The sequence below is a fragment of the Neodiprion fabricii genome, chromosome 1 (assembly GCF_021155785.1).
Source record: "Neodiprion fabricii isolate iyNeoFabr1 chromosome 1, iyNeoFabr1.1, whole genome shotgun sequence".
Lineage (NCBI taxonomy): Eukaryota > Metazoa > Arthropoda > Insecta > Hymenoptera > Diprionidae > Neodiprion > Neodiprion fabricii.
In genome coordinates this window covers 26807347-26826825 of record NC_060239.1, presented here as the reverse complement: position 1 = coordinate 26826825, position 19479 = coordinate 26807347, and the positions used below count along the sequence as shown (strand labels likewise).

General features: G+C 33.1%; 3 protein-coding genes across 7 annotated transcripts; 2 read left to right on the top strand and 1 right to left on the bottom strand.

The window, feature by feature from the left end:
- The first annotated feature begins 21 nt into the window (after window positions 1–21).
- Window positions 22–4682, top strand: LOC124182419 (minor histocompatibility antigen H13). Its single transcript, XM_046569703.1, has 6 exons — window positions 22–276; window positions 733–843; window positions 1248–1330; window positions 1440–1614; window positions 1932–2425; window positions 2633–4682. Exons 1-6 carry the CDS (start codon window positions 85–87, stop codon window positions 2703–2705), a joined length of 1128 nt encoding a protein of 375 aa, XP_046425659.1. The 5' UTR covers window positions 22–84; the 3' UTR covers window positions 2706–4682.
- Window positions 4683–4848: 166 nt separating this feature from the next.
- LOC124182509 (proteasome subunit beta type-2-like) lies at window positions 4849–6113 on the bottom strand. The gene is made up of 3 exons (XM_046569900.1): window positions 5913–6113; window positions 5229–5585; window positions 4849–5101 (listed from the first exon to the last, which is right to left on the bottom strand). The coding sequence occupies exons 1-3, from the start codon at window positions 6001–6003 to the stop codon at window positions 4926–4928; spliced, it is 624 nt and encodes a 207-aa protein (XP_046425856.1). The 5' UTR covers window positions 6004–6113; the 3' UTR covers window positions 4849–4925.
- A 93-nt stretch (window positions 6114–6206) lies between these two features.
- LOC124182497 (microtubule-associated protein RP/EB family member 1) lies at window positions 6207–19475 on the top strand. Of its 5 annotated transcripts, XM_046569870.1 has the most exons (8): window positions 6209–6518; window positions 7096–7378; window positions 8784–9015; window positions 10910–10966; window positions 12310–12395; window positions 12501–12656; window positions 13795–13882; window positions 16572–19475. In XM_046569870.1, the coding sequence occupies exons 2-7, from the start codon at window positions 7112–7114 to the stop codon at window positions 13831–13833; spliced, it is 837 nt and encodes a 278-aa protein (XP_046425826.1). In that variant the 5' UTR covers window positions 6209–6518; window positions 7096–7111; the 3' UTR covers window positions 13834–13882; window positions 16572–19475. The 5 variants fall into 5 exon arrangements, with proteins under 5 accessions (XP_046425816.1, XP_046425826.1, XP_046425806.1 ...); XM_046569850.1 differs by lacking the exon at window positions 13795–13882 and having other exon boundaries at window positions 6210–6518; XM_046569860.1 differs by lacking the exons at window positions 8784–9015; window positions 10910–10966; window positions 13795–13882 and adding an exon at window positions 7505–7772 and having other exon boundaries at window positions 6207–6518.
- Window positions 19476–19479: the final 4 nt, after the last annotated feature.

Sequence of the window (19479 nt, the reverse complement as noted above, 5' to 3'; positions counted from 1 at the left end):
ATTCGGCAGTGCGTCGAATAGCAGACGTGGGACAGCGGGATACGAACGACACGATTACGAGCCGTATGAAGCAGGGACGGCAAGATGGCAGACGTAGCTAACGAAGTTGTGGGACAGGCTGTTGAGAATTTAACAGAAAATGCAAATACAACTGAGACGCGGATACCAGCCACTCCCGAGGGAATGGCAATCGCCTATGGAAGCCTCGTCGTTATGGCAATTTTACCTATTTTCTTCGGAAGTTACAGATCTGTGAAGCACCATAAGGAGCAGCAGGTATACATGCAATTCTTTAACAGCTTTTTACTCATAACTGTCAACGTATACAGTTTCGTGTTTTCGAAATAAGATTTTTTCCTCTTCTTTGCATGACGTTATGAAAATCATCTCGAGTACATGGATTCTTGGGAGTCATTTAGCCTGGTATCGGTTTGCAACTCAAACCTGTTCGATCGGTGATTGAATAACATATTTTTGGTATCGTAGAGCATATTGTGTGAAATTTAAATTCGCTGTTCATTGGAAAACACACGCTGAATATTATTAGAATTTTGTAAATGATATTACAACTTTTTGAAGACAATGTCTTATACTCGAAGAGATGCTTTTCATCTTTGGCATATTTTCAATATAATTAGTATACAGAATGTGCAAGTAGTTTAATAGTAAGGTAAATTAATTCTTTGATCACATTTTATCCCTGTCTTCACCTTCCCTTTTACATTTTCACAGAAACAATTCGCAGAGAGCGGTGAAAAACCGGAGACTATGACTCAGAAGGATGCAGCAATCTTTCCTTTCATTGCAAGCGGAGCTTTAGTTGGTCTCTATGTATTTTTCCAGGTGATTGAAAGATGCTTAAATGACATGTTAATCATTAGAGATAAATGTTTTGGTTGAGAAATTCTTCCCAGATAAAGCTACTTTCTTGTCAATTTATTAACTTCATACACCGTGATCTTCTATTGATACCTGCAATCTTACTCCGAATTAACTTTAAAAAAAAATTAAAAATAAAGATCATTCAAAGTCAGACCATTTTACAAACAAGTTGTCAAATATACTGATAAGTTGAACAATTGTCCTACTGAATAATTTCATGCCAAAGTCAGGTTGGAACTATACTCTTATTGAGTTGAAATGAGATCTGAAAGATTAAAATTGATTAATTAAGAATAATCTTTACAACAGATATCTTTTCCCACTAACGTATTTGGTTTTTACTCATATTAATAATTTGTTCACAGATATTTTCCAAAGAGTACATCAACCTGCTATTGACTGGTTACTTCTTTTTTCTCGGAGTTTTGGCACTGTGTCATCTTATGAGGTGAACATTACTGTTTTCAATTATTCATTCTTAATGACTAATTTACGAGAAATATGCACACCATTAAAAAGTAAAGAAAATTGAACAATTTTTTACTCTTGCTTTCTAGCCCATTAATTTCGTCTCTAGTACCAGCTGCGATTCCGAAGACTCAGTATCACATTCACTTCACTGAAGGCGAGGATGATGAGGTTGAAGATATAATAGACTACAAATTCAATCTCCACGATATCGTTTGTCTAATATGCTGTTCATTGGTGGGTGCGTGGTACTTGTTAAAAAAGGTATGATAATCACGCATGATGTATACACATGTGTACAATTTATTGTATTACTAACATTGATGGCTAATTGAGTTTGACAACTAGTTTTTGCGTTCAAAAAATGTGCAATCGATTTATATGTTTATAGACTATAACTACATATGAATCTGCGTTTGATATTCTTAAAATAACTTGTTCTCTGTACATTTGTGCAATTTCACGTAAAAAATTCCTTTTTAAAGTATATTAATTTTTTCCATGACATTTCATCTATTCATAATCCCTACTACGACAAAGCTTACTGCAATTTTAATATTTGTTTTTTGTCTTATTTTCAGCACTGGATTGCAAATAACCTTTTTGGCATCGCATTTGCTATAAACGGAGTAGAGCTTTTACATCTAAATAATGTTGTAACTGGTTGTATTTTGCTCTGCGGCCTGTTTGTTTATGATATTTTTTGGGTATTTGGTACAAATGTGATGGTTACAGTTGCCAAGTCTTTTGAGGCACCAATTAAACTTGTTTTTCCGCAAGACTTACTAGAACGAGGTCTTGGTGGAAGTAATTATGCCATGTTAGGTCTAGGCGACATTGTTGTACCAGGCATATTTATTGCTCTATTACTTCGGTTTGACCATAGTTTAAGTAGAAAATCAAATACATATTTCTACGCAACCTTCTTTGCTTACTTTATGGGGTTATTGGCCACAATGTTGGTCATGCATTTATTTAAACACGCGCAACCTGCACTATTGTACTTAGTACCCGCATGTCTGGGAACGCCGTTGCTGCTCGCACTGGTTAAAGGAGACCTTAAGGCGCTATTTTCGTAAGTATTCGGAACTTACTACACTTTATAATTGCATAAAGTACCTTACAAGTCGCATGATGCGTTAACCATGAATAAGCAGGGCCCATGTGTAATAGCTGGTAACGAAATGGTCGAAAAATTAAAAAAAAAAAAAATGGTCCAATCGCAAATAAGCTTATGTCAAAAAGGAATCGCAGCAAAATTTATCCATCATATATGTTGCAGGTATGAAGATCATCCATCAGAAGCTCCAAGTAAGGCGTCAGAAACTCAAACTGAAGTCAAAAAAGATAAATAAAGGATTGACTTCGCATATAGCGAGAAATTCATAACATGGAGAACATCAAATAGTTGTCAGTAATAATATATGTCAAATCATTATTACTGCGCGTATAGCAACTGGAGTCAGAACGTGACAATGATACTAAAATACCCTTTTGACAAATACTGATTCAAAGGGCTGACAACTTCTTGCATAGATACGTAGAGTACCCGCAAATTCTGCGTCACATAAAGGATCGGTAATTTTTAAAATTGATATCTATTAAATTTGTGGATCGCCTTGCATATTTTTAATACAGTGCATTACACAAAGAAGTGTTTACTTAATAAAATGTGTTTCGAATTCTTGCAATACTGGTAACCTACAGCTGTATTTTATCTGTATATATTAAATTTCGTATCAGAGAGAACAAATTACTAATAACTTAAGCATTGAATACAATAGAGCGTATAGCGAGTTATCGCATTTCGAGTTGATTTAGAATAGATAAATTTTACGCGAATCGCATAATAAATTACCTCTGTTGACAATTAGGTAAATAATCTGTTCGAATGTAAGCTATACATTCTTATTGCATCAGATTGCATAAAAATGTGAGTTTGGTGAAAGATATACTAGAAAAACATAATTCTACAATCGTTCATAGAAAATGCTCCATCACAAATGACAACAATGCTGAATGGTTTTTTTTTTTTCATGTTTGAAGTGAAATAGTGATAGTTATAACAGAGTTTAAAGATTGAATGTTTTATAATAATGTTTTTTTAACACACTATTGCCAAAATTAAGTATAGGCTATTGACACCAAAATAGTTAATTTGTTTTTATAATTAATCTTCATTTTGCGTAAGACTGTACATCTTATCTTCCAAGTCCTAAATTTTTGGACAAGCAGTAGTGTAATATCAAAAATATGTATGTCGTACAAGGTATAAATTGTCATTTGTTTTGAAATGTTAGAAGATATGATTTAATCACAATTGTTACCAATTTTTGAGAATAGTGATGTGGTAGAAAGCTAGAACACCTCACTATCTCTTACTGCGTCAATTAAATTTCTCAAATTTCTCGAATGCATTATTGACTTGAGACTCTACAGTATGTACGTGAGAATTTACAATTATTTCTCACATTATTCTGTGATATCAGCCACGGTTTGAAAAATGTTAATCTCGACATTATGTTTATACAAATCATTCCAATTTTAAATTGAAATATCTAATACAAAAAAAAATTGTTAGAAAAAGAAAAATGATAGTCTTACCTTAATTTTTGACTGTCGAAAATATTGGAGACATTTTGTATGAACAGTTAGACTTGTTAAGACACCAGAAAAGACAATCTCATCAGCAGTCCCGGTAGGCTTAATATGTGCATAAATTCCTCATCAACTACTATTCAGTGGTATCTGATATTTATGAAATATCTTATTATCTGATGATAGAACAGCTCTTTTGTACACCTAATGATTAAACATAACTTGAAAACACAGTATAGAAATGGAAAAACAGATAGATGCCATCCGGAATGGTACCCCCAATATCAGTAAAAAAACTTGTAACTATCATTCTTTCGGGTAATATATTACACCATTTCTATTGCTGGCAAAGCAACATGTGTATCGAGCGGGAGACTGGTAGGGCTGTTGGCATGCGTTAACGATGAAGAATTTCTGCTTTACTTATTAGGTAAGCTAAATGATAAGTTAAAAAAAATAAAATTTGCGCACAAGTTTTACAAAAATCAATTCTTCCGTGACATTGTCTGCAGCCTTTTTTTCTACCATTTAAAAGTATAATTTTTGATTTAATTTCCTTTGCTTTAAGTAAAAAAAAAAAACTCACGACACTTTGTAGCGCAGCACAGGAAATTTCGATTCAAATAGCAGAACAAGTGTGAACTAAATTTAAGCTGACAGAAAAAATAATAAAAATAACGCTGTACATTATGTTTACTTTTTCATCCAATAAATATATGGAATATATTGACGTATCTTGTATCAATGCCTGATTTTGCACGTAATTAATTTATGCAAATGACTGAATTCAGAAATTGATTTTTCTATAGAATCAAAGATGTGTGATCATGTTAGGAATTCACATAATTAGGTGATTATAATACCCACGTAGATAAATCTTGCAGAAAAAACTATTTCTCATTAGGTTTAGAATATTTTTATTCTTAATTAGCTTAAAGATTCATTGATTAAGTATACAAAAATGATACAGCAGTTTATCAGGCTCTAGCTGCATCTTCAATGGCCAAATTTTTGGCTGTAATTGGCTCCAAATCCGTAATTCCTGCGCACGATATTTTTTGTACCTTGAAGTTAGGTAAATTAACAATCAAACGTTTTTGAATTTCCCGAACGCATTTTTTCAATAATTCATAAGCTTCTAGCTCGGAGAGATCTGTAAAAAAAATGTAAAATTATTAAAAAGCTTTAGTTGCACAACCTGTAGAAATTTCTTTAAAAGGTTAAACAAGTATAAGATTGTAATGGAATTCTGGAAGAAATAGTCTAGAAATAATTCTTACCAAGATTATGATATCTGTCCATAATTGCCAAGGAGAAGAAGCCACCATACCCATGAGCTGCGTAAGGCACTTTAACACAAGATGCTAAATAATCAATGAAATACAATTCTGGTCCGGTCTCATCATCATATCCTGCCATTAGTATATTGACAAAATATGGAGTCCTGGTACGCAGGTAGTCAGCTAAATTTCTTCTAGTGAAACTTGCAGCAGCTTTCGGCGATAATTCATATCCATTTCTCATCTTGTACAGCTGAATATTTTTTCCGATGTATTCTGAAAATTGGGTGGTATCCCCGGATTCTCCAGACACAGCCATCACAAGTTTGTCAGAGATTTTGTGAATCTTTTGCTCATCTGAAAAACAAAATTATGGTGTCGTCTCAAGAATGAAATATAGCGCTCTATGATTAATATCTATATTAGGCCAGCTATTAAAAAATAAGTTTTGTTTCAGTTTAGACACCTTATACTTCTCCAACTGTCCAAAGCGCTATGACTTTTAATAATCTAAATTGAAAAACTAATTCGCTTCGCGTAAATACTTTGTCGGTGCAAAAGATTAAGCGTGAATTGATGGCGATATAAATAATACTATCATAAAAATTAAATTAAATGTAAAATAATTTTCAAAAAGAAGAATCCCCAAAAAGTTAGGTTAAGTCAAATTTTTTTATTGATTACCATTTTTCATGACCATAATGGAATTAGCATTTGTCATGTCTGCGGCGACGAGTACAAAATCTTTAAACTGTATTCCGATTAAACACTCCATATTGTTAGGAATGTCTGATTAACGAGCTGTAACAACAACGAACTATGAAAACGTTTGTTGAAAAACGCCTGTCACTATCAACTTCTGTCGGTGATTCGAGAAGTCAGCAACTTTCCAGTTTAGCCAATCGTGTTCAGTGTTATTTACAAGGTTACTAGACTCGAGTAAAAACCCCTGCAAAATGGCTGCGTTGGCTTATCAACTTTCCGCCATTTGACAGTTGACAAAAAAATTCCGGTATCGCATACCGCGCGCGTTTTCCTGGGTTTCGAGTAAAAATAAACAATATATGAGAATATCAGTTAATCAGGGGTGAAATTTACGTCTTTTCATATAAATTCAAGAACCCCTAACATTAGTTTGTTCACAATATTAGTGATATACTTGACGATTGCCGCAAAAGAAACCGTTAGAAATTTCCGTTTCATACCTTACGCGTATTTGAACATCCGAGTGCACATTTGTCATCTACGTGTGAACCACTCCCGTTGTGGGTTTACGAAGAATTTTCTCAGGTACTGTTTGCCCGGCTTACTCCACTAATTCTACATTATTCATCGGCCATGTGTACAGCCAGTTCTGCTTGTTATATATCTGCCTACCTGGGAAGATTTCTCCGGAAGATCAGATCCGTCAATAAAATGTCCTAATCAGGTTCGCCGACAACCGCATGCCGAATGTGGAAATAACTAAAATAGAATACCGTGCATTCCTATCCCCTCAATATACACTCGAGAGTGCTCGCATAAATTGCGCTATCAATCAATAAATAAATCCTGATGTTATTTATCCCCAATGCTGTATACTTCTTCGCGCGTATCCAACCTTCGACAATTTCAGCTGGAGGTCTTTGACTTTCGTCAATAGTGGATACTTTTTGTGTCGCCTACGTTATAGTTCAACCTTGCATTTCGTTGTATAGCTCTCTAACTGACTGTTGAAAAAATATTATTACAACAAATAAACACTTTTACTTGTGTCACAATATCCACCACATTCTTGACTTACAGATTTTACAGAATGGTAGCACAGTCCCTTGCCAAAACTTAATCAAATTTCACTAACTTTGTGTATATTTCTGTTTACGTGCAGATCAATAGTTGCTAGTATGGCAGTGAACGTTTATGCCACAAACGTTACGAGCGATAACCTCAGTCGTCATGACATGCTGGCGTGGGTTAACGACTGCCTTTCGTCGTCGTTCAGCAAGATAGAAGAATTGTGCACGGGAGCAGCGTACTGCCAATTTATGGACATGTTATTTCCTGGCAGTGTACCCTTGAAACGTGTCAAGTTTAGGACTGTGTTGGAGCATGAATATATACAGAACTTCAAAATACTTCAGGGTGGATTCAAGAAAATGAACGTCGATAAGGTAAGGCGATATTTTCAGTCTTTACTGATTGATGTAGTCTGTTATCCGAAAATATTGAACAGCTTTATCATCGTCGTCATCATAATTTCTGTCACAATTGTAAAAAGATGGGTAAAAATGGCTCAGGTTATACCCGTGGACAAGCTGATAAAGGGCCGTTTTCAAGACAACTTTGAATTCCTTCAATGGTTCAAGAAATTCTTTGATGCTAACTATGACGGTCGAGAATATGACGGCTACGAAGCTCGTGGGTGTATTCCACTTGGTTCAGGCGTCGATGGTACTCATAATTTGTCCAATCCTCAATTGGTACCACTACCGTCTCATCCAAAACAGCCACAGATGCAACAAAAGCATATTCAACAGCGTAACACTTTTCCAAAACAACAGTCGGGTACTTGAATATATTTTTAAAACTATTGCTACGAGTTGTTTGTATACTTGACGTGTTGTTATGGCATGGATTCATTTTCATTTGCCAAATTTTATTTTACATCTTCATTTATACCATTTTATTGATTGATCCATCACCACTTCATGTATTATATAGCATTATTAATGTTGAACAAACGTATTTGCTTTTATTTGTGGCTGGTATCACACTCTAGCTTATCCATTTTTCTTTCTTAGAAATATTATGTACAAGTCGCATGGCATGCAATCAGTAATGTCATGTGATATTTTTTACCATGTATTCACTTCATGCAACTGTAATTTTGCATTTAGTTTATTTTCTTTATCACTTATACTTAGGTGATGTTATATTTTATTTCAATTACATGGTAACAAAGCTCACCTAGGCCTGTTAGGTATTTTTACCCAACTGAAAATATATCTAAGTAGGGGGTTGCACAGAAAATCTACAGAAATACCGCCAATCATAGTTCAGATACCTTTTACTGTGACAAATATACGGTTTATGATTGAATTGCGCAAATATTTATTTCAGTACATATAATTATTAATTGATGTGCAGCCTAATTTTAATTTTCATTCAAATGCATAATTCGTTTCCAAACAAAATAGATTAACTCCCCTAGCATGAGCATTGATTGGCATATATGTTGGAGGAAAACAACCCCTTCTGCCAACAAACTATATTGATTTTTCTTTGATAAGGCGTAACACAATGCTTTTATCCATTTGTTGATCGAATGTGTTTATTGTTCGGAAATTTATTGATTTGAAAATTTATTTCAATTTGATGGTCTACGTTTACTTATCCGAAAGCTCTATACTATTCAGAAATAGTTTACCAAATATGTCGTTTTAAATGATTCGCAACAAATCGGTGTTGTACACTATGATTGTTCACACTATACTCATTCATTCGTGTAATTTCTTTTTAGTCACATTTGGTTTTAATTTTATTTCATTTCTCCGGATACTGCGTCTGTCGTTACAGATCGTCCCGATCGATAGGCTTGTCAAAGGCAGATTCCAGGACAACTTTGAGTTTCTGCAGTGGTTCAAGAAATTCTTTGACGCGAACTACTCGGGCTCTGAACCTTATGATGCCCTAGCTATGAGAGGAAATGAACAGATGGGTGGAGGTGGACATAGTGCACCTCGAGGGTCTGGTTTGATAAAACGCAATACACCCCGTGAAGCTCCATCTAAGCCTGTTGGCAGAGCCGGTACTTTTATTTGATTTTAATTTTCATATGTCACGTTGCAATGAACGATATTTACGATCTCACTCTTAGTTTTGCCGAAGGTTTTTTTTTTTCCCTTACAATAACAAAGTACTACCACCATCTACTGAAACACTTGAAGTTTTTTTGAAAATGTTTATATAACTAATGACGTTTGACGTATTCGAAACTATCTATAACAAAGTTCACAGGTACCATTATTTTTTTATACTGTATATACTCTGTATACGACAAGATTGATGATGGCGAAAGCTATTTATAACCTGGACTTTCGATCATGAAATAATTACATAATATTATAATCCTGACTTATTAATTCAGGGTTCTTACGTACAATATGTTTTGGCTTTATTAGATTTGGGTCTCAAAATAATTGAAAACGAGAATAGATGAAATATTGCTCTGTCAAACTTTAGTTATACTTCAAGTCATAACGTGACATCAAAAATTTTCTGATATCCCTATAAAAATGAATTTTTTCATTCACTTGTATTTGTAATAAAGTAATTTCAATATTCTTCCTACCGCATTCCAAGTATAATGTTTCATTCGGTTGCTTTGTGTTTGCAATGTCACATTTTGCAATTCTTTGTTGAATGAAATTAGCATTGTTGTAGTATACGTATATTGGAATGCATCAGGAAAAATAATCTAGATCATAAACAAGGATTCTTTAACATTGATTATTTTTTAACAGAAATACGTGTGAATAACCAAAATTGAAGAAGTATTTCTATGGAGATGTGGGAAATTCTTTGATAATATTAGGTTGCGAAAATGTATTTATATACAGGGTGACCCACGAATATCACCGCATACCGATACCTGTGTGTTTCTCAAGAAAATCTGCGACTGTTACGTTTTTTCACTTTTGATACAAAGTTTGTCATTTGTGAATTACAGCCGTTTGAAACTGGCCAATCTGGTAGTACCTGTTGGCTCAGGGCAGCTGCCGAGAGTACGGAGGTTAAATGACGAGCCGGCAGCCCTTTTCTTGTTCTGTTCTGAGCCATTAAGTGTTACTGGATAGGTCAATTTCAAACGACTGCAATTTGCAAACTACGAATTTCGTGTGAGAAGTAAAAAATGTTTCTGTCACAGTTTTTCAAGGGAAACACATTGGTACCCTATAGAGAGATAGTCCTGTGTCACTCTGCGTATTTGTATGCAATTTGGAATATGTGGTAAATGTATCAGCAAATCAACCATTTGTGAAAAAAATTATAAAACCATTGCTTTTGCGGTTACATTTTTATCTGTATAGAAAGTTGTATCAACTACGCACTATCAGACATTTGAGAGTATCTGAAAATCTTTGACTACAGCTCGCGTAGAATTAAAACCTTATCGTGTTAAGAAAGTTGGACTGTTTGGCCGTTTGTAAGACACAAACTTTGAAATGTAGGACGAAATTTAAGAAAGGCACATTTACGAGTAGATGTGAATTTCGTTAGATTTGACCATGTTGTTTTCAAGAAAATCGTTTGCTAAGTTAAGCTGTAATACATGGATTATTATGGAAGATCCTGGAAATCCTATCGAAAATCATGTTCACAACATGGAAATCAATAGTTGATGAAACAGTTTAACACGAAAAAATACCCCACATAGGACAATACACTAGAAAAACCATCTATAAAATCTGGAATAGTTTGTATCAGAGAAAGTGTTATTTCTGGGTTCTGCGGGGCTTAGTGTGGCAGGCGGGAAAAAGTTCGAACACCTAAGAATTGCTTTCTTCGATCCCCTCACCCGGAAAACAGTCCAACGGCCTTAATTAATTGACAGGAAAGAAACCTGCGTGGCTCGCTGACATTCAAGATTATCTTCCATTGTTACCATAAATCAAACTAACATAACATGACATTCGTCCTAGGTGAGGGGCCTCCATCTCCCCTTCAAGCGCCTACTTCGAAGCCAGTAGGCAAAGCTAGTAATTATCATTTTCTTATTTATTACCATTTCATTTTTGTTGGAGATATATTTTATAGAAATCATGTCAACTCATATAGGCTGTTTATGCTATAAATGGATATGCAATGTTACAAAAGCAAATTCGTGTTTTAGCATCTCTTTTCATCAAGTAGTTGGAAAATACTTGTTAAATTTAAATAAAGACTGTCGTTGTCATTTCATGTCCATTGGTATAATCATATTTGTGATGTTACACACAAATTTCTGCATAGTTGCTTGCACGTATTTTGCTTGCTATCAATGTCTAATTTTTCGTTTACCAATTAGGACAGGTTTCAAAGCAATATCCAGGAATTGTGATTGTTATTTATAGGAATTTCAACTAACAATGAAAACATGCACATCTCACTGATTGTGAGAGAGATCTACCTAGTTTTTTCATCTTTCTAATATTTGAAAAGTGATGGATCTCTACTCAGTGTGCACGTTTTCTGTAAAGCCCGGTCTGTAATGGATTGTGTGCGTTCATTGGTGCAATCATGTGTTGTGTCTGCGACAGCAATCTGCAGACAGATGTATGACCCATTGTATACTAAGCCTAACAATAAGTTGAATTTCCCCCAAAACTTAGAAAACACATAAAGCGCTTACTGACTCGAGCGTCTTTATGAAAACAAGTTCGACTAAAATCATTATGCATTCGTAAATGTATTTTGCGACAAAGTTCGCAAATATACTGCTTTATTATATCAGATCCTGGCCACTCCCGTATAGCACCTGTATTGAAACTTATCCGTAACAATTATGTAGATGAGTCAGTGTGACTTTAAATTTCTGAAAGCATGTCTCTATATGTCCATGCATACGTGGTCAATTTTCAATAATAAGTTCTCATGCAATTTAATCTGATGGAAGTCAAATTTCCTACTTTTTGGTATCAAAAATAGTGAAATTGGTTGAATTTGAATTGAAGGGACACTTGTCAATTTTCCGGGTCTTAAAACACAAGGTTAAAAGAACTTATATTAACTCGCTGAAATTTATTTTTCAACAATTACTTTCTTAGTTCAAAACACGATCAAGATAAAAATGAACAACTCATCTCTGTATATCCCGGAACTTATTTCAAATACTTTGTTGACTGTGTTAATTAAGCTGTATTTTAGATGCCCATTACATTTCCTATGTCCCAAATTTGTCTACTAATTCTGGTTTTGAATCTGGATTACTTGGCCCCTGTGAAATCATGTACTTCAGTTTTCAACTAATTCCTTCTTCCTGTTCGTATATAATTAATATAATACCCGTTTTATTACACGCAAATACAGATGAGTGTACTTTAATTGATCATTCTTGATTCAGTGCCTAAAGTCCAACGTCCAGCACCAAAACTAGCTGCTGTTGGTAATCGTGGTGATTCTGGAAAGATTGAAGAGCTTAGTGCACAGGTAAATTATATTTCATCTTGATAGTCCTTACATTCACATTTATGCCTAAAAACTCGTTGATATTAATAGAAATTGTTATTGATTGTTGCTTGATTTAAATTGCAGTTGATGGAGCTGAAACTGACCGTTGACGGTTTAGAGAAGGAAAGGGATTTCTACTTTGGTAAACTTCGAGATATTGAAGTTATGTGTCAAGATTGTGACAATGGTGAACCACCGCAAATCGTTCAGAAGATCTTAGATGTTCTTTATGCAACTGAGGTATGTAATACACGTTACCTTATTATTAAAAATTTGGCTAATGATTACCGCAAAGACAAATTCCATTTTTTACTATAGAGCAGCCAAGTGCTTTTAATTAGGGTAACAAAAAACAGCATTATTACTTGAGTTTCTGCGAAGGTAGGAACAGAAATATGAAGACCGCATGAGAAATTTCTGAAATTAATATTGTTAGTGGGGAAAATTTGACACAATTAATTGCTTACTGTTACTGTCCAAAGTCCATTTTATGTATCCTTTGTCTAACTATGCTTAAAATTTTGTATTAAAATTTATTCTCCAATAATTGGTTGAGAGAAAATATTCCAATGTACTACAGTTAACAAAAAAAAAAAAAAATGTAACTATCTTTGCTCTATTCCTTTGCTCTTTGATTTCTTGCAATCGTGCTTAGATGATTTCATGATTATATCAATCTATTTCTGGAAATGTCTTTTTTTTTTACAATCAATAGAACCATTTGATTGTAAAATGGGGTTGGTTGAATGTATCATGCAATTTAAATTTCTATGTATACCAGTGCTGAAGATTTCCTTGCAAATTGAAATACCTCAGTCGTCTGTTTGTAATAGAATAGTATAGTATAGCGCAATGTCTATGATAAATAAACCCCCCCCAAGTAAATATAAATTCGGTAAATCAATTTGGTTAGACAAAAAATTCATTCCTTTGACTTGAGATTTCGAAATATCTACAGTAATTTGGAAGTTACTTGTGGACCGATTGTCATTGTATCATAATATATTGAGAATTAATGCCTGTTATCACTTATTTCCATAGGAGTTAATTTTTGTCGGAATCCAAATCTTCACTTCTGTTAGGTAGATCGATCCCGCTTTCAGTTTTCTTAAAAAAATTACTAACTCCGGTGTGCCATACTCATTAATCATTTGAAATTTGTTGCATCACAGTTTTTCTGTACTAGCCGAGCAAGTACTAATTGTTTCTATTCCCGAGATTAAACATTTATCTGTAGAATGGCGTGTAAGAATTTGAGCCAACGGTCACTTATTCTAAGTGAGATCAGCGTCAAAAAATTCTGAACTTGGACCACACTTACTGAGGCATTCAGCGAGGTAGTCTCAGAGAAGAGACGCTGACACTCTAATGATTTCAGGATAATGGGAATGGCCAGGAGGACGAAGAGACCTATTAGCATCTCTTCTTGGTTATGTTTCATTTCCATAGCAGGTCACTTACTTAAGGTAAAATTTTCTAAGGTAGACGCCCGCTGTCTGTCGGTAGCTCTCCGTTCGTTGGGCGCCTTGGATTAACTAATTTGAGTTGCTGGTCATCTATTTCAGCAAAAGCATGAGCAAGCTAAGATTACTTACCACATAAACAAACTTTACATGTGATGAACATTGTCTGATAAGTAACCAAACAACTGATATAGGCCCAAAGTTCATTATATGTTTGAAAGTTCTGTTACGACGGTATGCAGTCTTCGCAAGATTAGCGAGGAGTGTGCTGGGTGCTTATCGCTGTATCGGAAGCATAACTGAGTAATTTTCTTGAGCCAGGTTCACACTCATTATGATTCTTTATATCCAATCAAAATTAATTTCAACTTCAATAGCAGTCGTCTATTAGTCATTTGAAAGTTAATCATTCAAAAGATGTCTCATTAAAGATTTCATGTCATATAGAAAATATGTTGAAATTGACCAATTGTTATGAGCTATAGTAAACTCGCATTAGTCATCAGATCTCTGAAATTTTTTCAGAACAATCTGAGATAATGTCACCAAACTAAGAACTCATAGAAAATAATCCTTTTTCTTTATACTAAAATATTTGAATAATTTTTTCTTCACGATTGTTTACACACTTTTTCTTCAGTTGTGAAAATATTCTCCACTTGATATAAAATTATATTCCGAGAATTTTTAGAAACTATGCAAACTATTCTTTTTCAATTTAAAATAATTTTGATGAAAACATGTCTTTTTAATTGCAACTAATGGTAAGTATGAAAAGCCATAGTGTACATATTGGAAATTTTCAACAGTTATGCTTGACAAAGACAGTAAACAGCTGTTATAATACAGAGAATAATCTTTGGATTCAAGAGGGCGTACAGCTTTGCTTAAGAATTTTGCTCTGTTATACAGCTTTCCAATTTTCACTGCTTTAGCTCTATAACCCTGAAAATAGTTGAATAATTTTCAGAATATATTTAATTATTTATAATATCCAGCACTCTCCCCTAAAATTTAAGTGCAATGACCTGTTTCAGCTGTAACAAAACCGAATCAGATTGTCATTGAAAAAAATCTTTAAGTTCCATGTGTTTTTCCCCTAAATTTCTCGATCAGCAAGTAGCAAATCAATAAGGTTAAAGATTTGAGAATAGTTTATCTGATCAGGATTACAGATGAAACAGAATAGTTGCTTTTTCGTATACGATGTTTTTTATCTTTAGGGGAATTAGAGGTTGAGGCGTATTTGTTACACAAACAATAATACACTGTAACTTGAATTGTGGATTAATTTAGGGGATAGTTGATTAAACTTTCCTAGTAAATTCCTAAGTTTTGACATTGTTAGCCTCTTTTCAGCACTTATTTTGATTACAGACATTTGTTCACAGTTTACGACATTTCTTAATCCTTGTTTTTTAATAATATGACTCTGTTAAATGGCTCCGCCACCTGTGTACACATAAGAAACTTCCTTACATATTTATGTCTGCTTAAACACACGCTGTTTCGTCAGTTTTTATCATTTTTTATTAATTTGTTTATTTATCTTCGATATCTTTGTACATTGCTTGTTTGATTCTTCGTATAATTTTTTCATGATCAGGCCGGTAGTTTTTGATGTTACAATTTACTTTATCAATTGGAAGTAAGGTAGACCATATCTATGATTGATAATTTGAATTGTAAGATAGTATGTTGAAACCATAAAGAGTTTCTATTAGTATTATCCACTCATATAATTCAATTTCGAACTCAATATACAAATAGAAGAAAAATAACTACCGGCCCAAGATCTCTTTCATTTAATTTCCTTTTATTTATCATCTCATTCATGTTGAAAATTCTTCTTTACGTTAATAGTGTAGCACCTTTTTCCTACAAAACGAATTATTTACCTCATTTGTAATTAAATGAAAAATCTGTTGAATGTGTATATCGTTTATGTCCCTTAGTGTTCATTGCTAGAATTTGTATACATTTTCTAATCCCGTCTAAAAAATGTTTAACAAATTGTGGAACTCGAATCACGTTTTCTGAAACGTGTTTAATGATTTTTCAAAATTATTTCTATAATTATGTTAATTATATACTTATTTATTATTGTTAATATGGTTTTATTATTTTTACTAAATATATTTCATTAGCATTTCAGCCAATTTTATCAATACCCTTTTCATAATTTATATGTCCGGACATGAGTTTCAGCTTCAATAATTATACATAGATCAATTGAAGGATTATATTCTTGTTGAATTTCGTTGGGATATCATGTTTCAGCGTTCCGAATTATGTCACGTTCAAGTCCATAAGTTTAATTTTTCGAATTTTAAATTTTATGCTCCCACTTTATGCAAGGATTACAGAAAAACCGGATACTTATGAAATACCTTGTTAGCATTACTAGTGATGCAAAATTCATCTTACGATATTAAAATGACATAATTGAAGAACCTTACTTTCCAGTAACAATCAGTTGGTGTATATTTACTCAATGATAAACATCCAATTGTATTAATTTATCAGCATAACGTTTATTCTACAAAACTGAATTTTAGTCACCCATATTCAAAAGCCTCTGAAAGCCTTGTATGATGTTATTTTTATTTTACATATTATATTTCTTACATCTTAAATTTTATGGAATTAGTCGATATAGTCCACAAGAGTGAGAGTGTCATTATGATTGCAGGATGGTTTTGCCCCGCCTGAAGAACAAGATGGAGATGTACTGGTACCCGGAGATGAGGAGGAATACTAGCCTTGTTTTTAAGAACAGAATATTATTAAGTGAAATGCGTTTTTGTTTATCTAGTTCACGAGCCAGTACCGCTATCAGTCGCGTCAGTACATCACCCTGTATAGCTGTTTAAGCGCTAAGATGTGTCGAAATGGCTTGTTATTAAATGTTTGTATGTATACTGAATTTGAATCAATATCGTATGCATTTTTTCATCTAGGTCTTAACGTTTATGTTGATATACTGATGTTCAATACAAATTTCACTTATTCGCCTGAATATTGTTAAAAATAGTTGAAGTAATGTTTCGATTCTAGTTAATTTTTTTTAACCAGAAATATATGCTAATCACATCGATCATCTTTGCGTTGAGTTATTTCATTGTAAATCAGACTGAGGATGATTCAATTTCGAACAAAATTGGTCACTTTTCTGAGTTCTGTATATAGGTACCTATAATACGCATCTAGGATTATATTTAAAAAAATGTTGATATACGCAATTCAAAGTAAGCGCATCAGCTAAATTAATCTCTGCCTCTGAGAAATGTTGTTTATCTAAATTTTAATCAGCCTCGGTAACAACGTCCCGTGATTCTGTATCAGATGAAAATTTCGAAGTTTGAAAAACTAAATCCAAGAGGACCTTTGGATTTTTTGCGATACAGAAAACTGAGTGCGCTTCTTTTCACTACAAAATAAAACAATTGTTCATCCTATGTGGATATTATGATGATGAAGTAGATGTTTACTCAAACTTTTGATTTTTTCTTCTGTGACATTGAAATCAATAAAGTAAATTTTTTATTCGACATGTCCACATGTAAGTAACACGTCAAATTTACAGTTGTGGTTCATGTAGACGTCAAGCTCATTCTTGTTTGATGAAAATTATAGTTTGCAAAGAAAATGACTGTAGTTCTTTTGTACACGTTATGGTTTTTAAACTATATTTTTCTCACTACTCGAAAAAGTGGATCTATAAAGAACTTTTCTTATCCGAATAAATTAAAAAATTTTACAACTAGATTTGCCTTATCCGTCACCAATTTCAAGTATGCAATTCTTGCGTCTGAGATTATGGGACATAATTTATTGGTATAAATGGCCGTTTCGAATAAATGTTTGTAATTCTTTTTTTGCTTTTGTGTCACTGATTGTGACTTCGAGAGAAATACTCTAGCCAATAATATGGTGACCACAGAATAACGACTCCACGTTTTTCCAGGTGCTTTTATTCGAAATATGAAAATGAAGTTTTGTCAAGAGTTATCTGTCCCGTTTTCAGGATACAGTGACACGATCAGTGGAAATAAATGTACAGAAAACAATTGAAATCAGTATTTTTCTCACAAGTGAAAAGGTAGTGAGTAAATAATAAAAATCTAGGAATACCAGTCACTGATTAATTTAATGAACCTTACATTGATCACAGTATATTCTAGTACTCGACTGCTTTGCTATTTTACAAGGGATATTGTTTTCCAACATTTACATTTCACAGTTTGATTCATTCAAAATTTGCCACCATGAAAGATATTGTGTACATTTATATTGAAGCTGATCAAATACATGAGACATGTATCTTATGAGTGAGGAAGTGAAGAATTGAATAATAACTATAAAATCAGTTTTTTACATAAAGTTCATTGGTTCTTTGATCGTGGGATTTTGAAATAGTATAATTATATTAATACTGTCTGATTAAGGTTAATTTTCTTTCATATTATGTATTCATAATTAACCTGAACATGGTGAGGAAAACATTCGTTTTTGCTACATTCGTCTTATGTATAATTACAGATTATCAAAATAAATTCGAAATTACTATTCGAAAGTATTCAATGATGTCACGTTAGGTTGTGAACGTTTGTATCGATTATCATTGAATATTCAGGATAAATGTTCATATTTTTAATACAATCAAAATAATTACACGTGTGATGTTTCAATATTTTTACCCTTGTGCTAATCTGATAATAAAATTCGTGCTGTGATTTTAAGCGAAAAGAAAAATCGAGCAAAATTAAGTAGTATACTTTAGCGAGTTGTAGCTTATTCTCACCAATTGATATTATATTACTAAAAATGAGTGAAACCAGTAAAAATGTTGCTATACAAGTAATTATGAATTTGTTATTACACTTTAATTTTACACATTCTTGCTACTTATGAAATAATGTATTATGGTACGAACTTTTGTATGCGCCTATAAATTGACCTTTATTATAATTCGAAATAACGATAGATATATCTTGTGGTAAACGTAAAGAGGTGTTTGAAAATTGAAATAATGAAAGTTAATATCGCCAAAACATGAATTTGAATGCTCTTAAATAAAATATGTTGATGCTAAACCTTCAAGATGTATATTGATATAATAACGTGTAGAACCGTATGACTTTTCAAAATATTTGAAATTGAATGCCAAACATTTGAGATAATGTGCTTATTGGCAGACGTTGGTATTATCAATAATAACCCTGTCCTATAATTGAGAGTTGGAAATAATACATTTCTTACATTGAGTGAAACAGCATACTTGCATCTTATATGTACAATTGTACGATATTAAACAGTCTGACATAAGTTTGTTATTTACATATTCATAGTAAGCAAACTTTTCCAATTTTGTTGTAAAAAATTTATCATTCATGTGCCTATACAGCGTATCGTTATATACCAGCAGTATATTTAGACCTGAAAACTGTAAGTCACATGGTTCATTTATTTTCAAAACCACAACGACCATTTTCTTCCAGTTCAACTTAGTCTATCCTTAATTATGTTACTGCTCAGTTGTAATTTCTTCAAATCTAGTGAACAATAATAAAACTAAAAATTCATTAATCCAATACAAT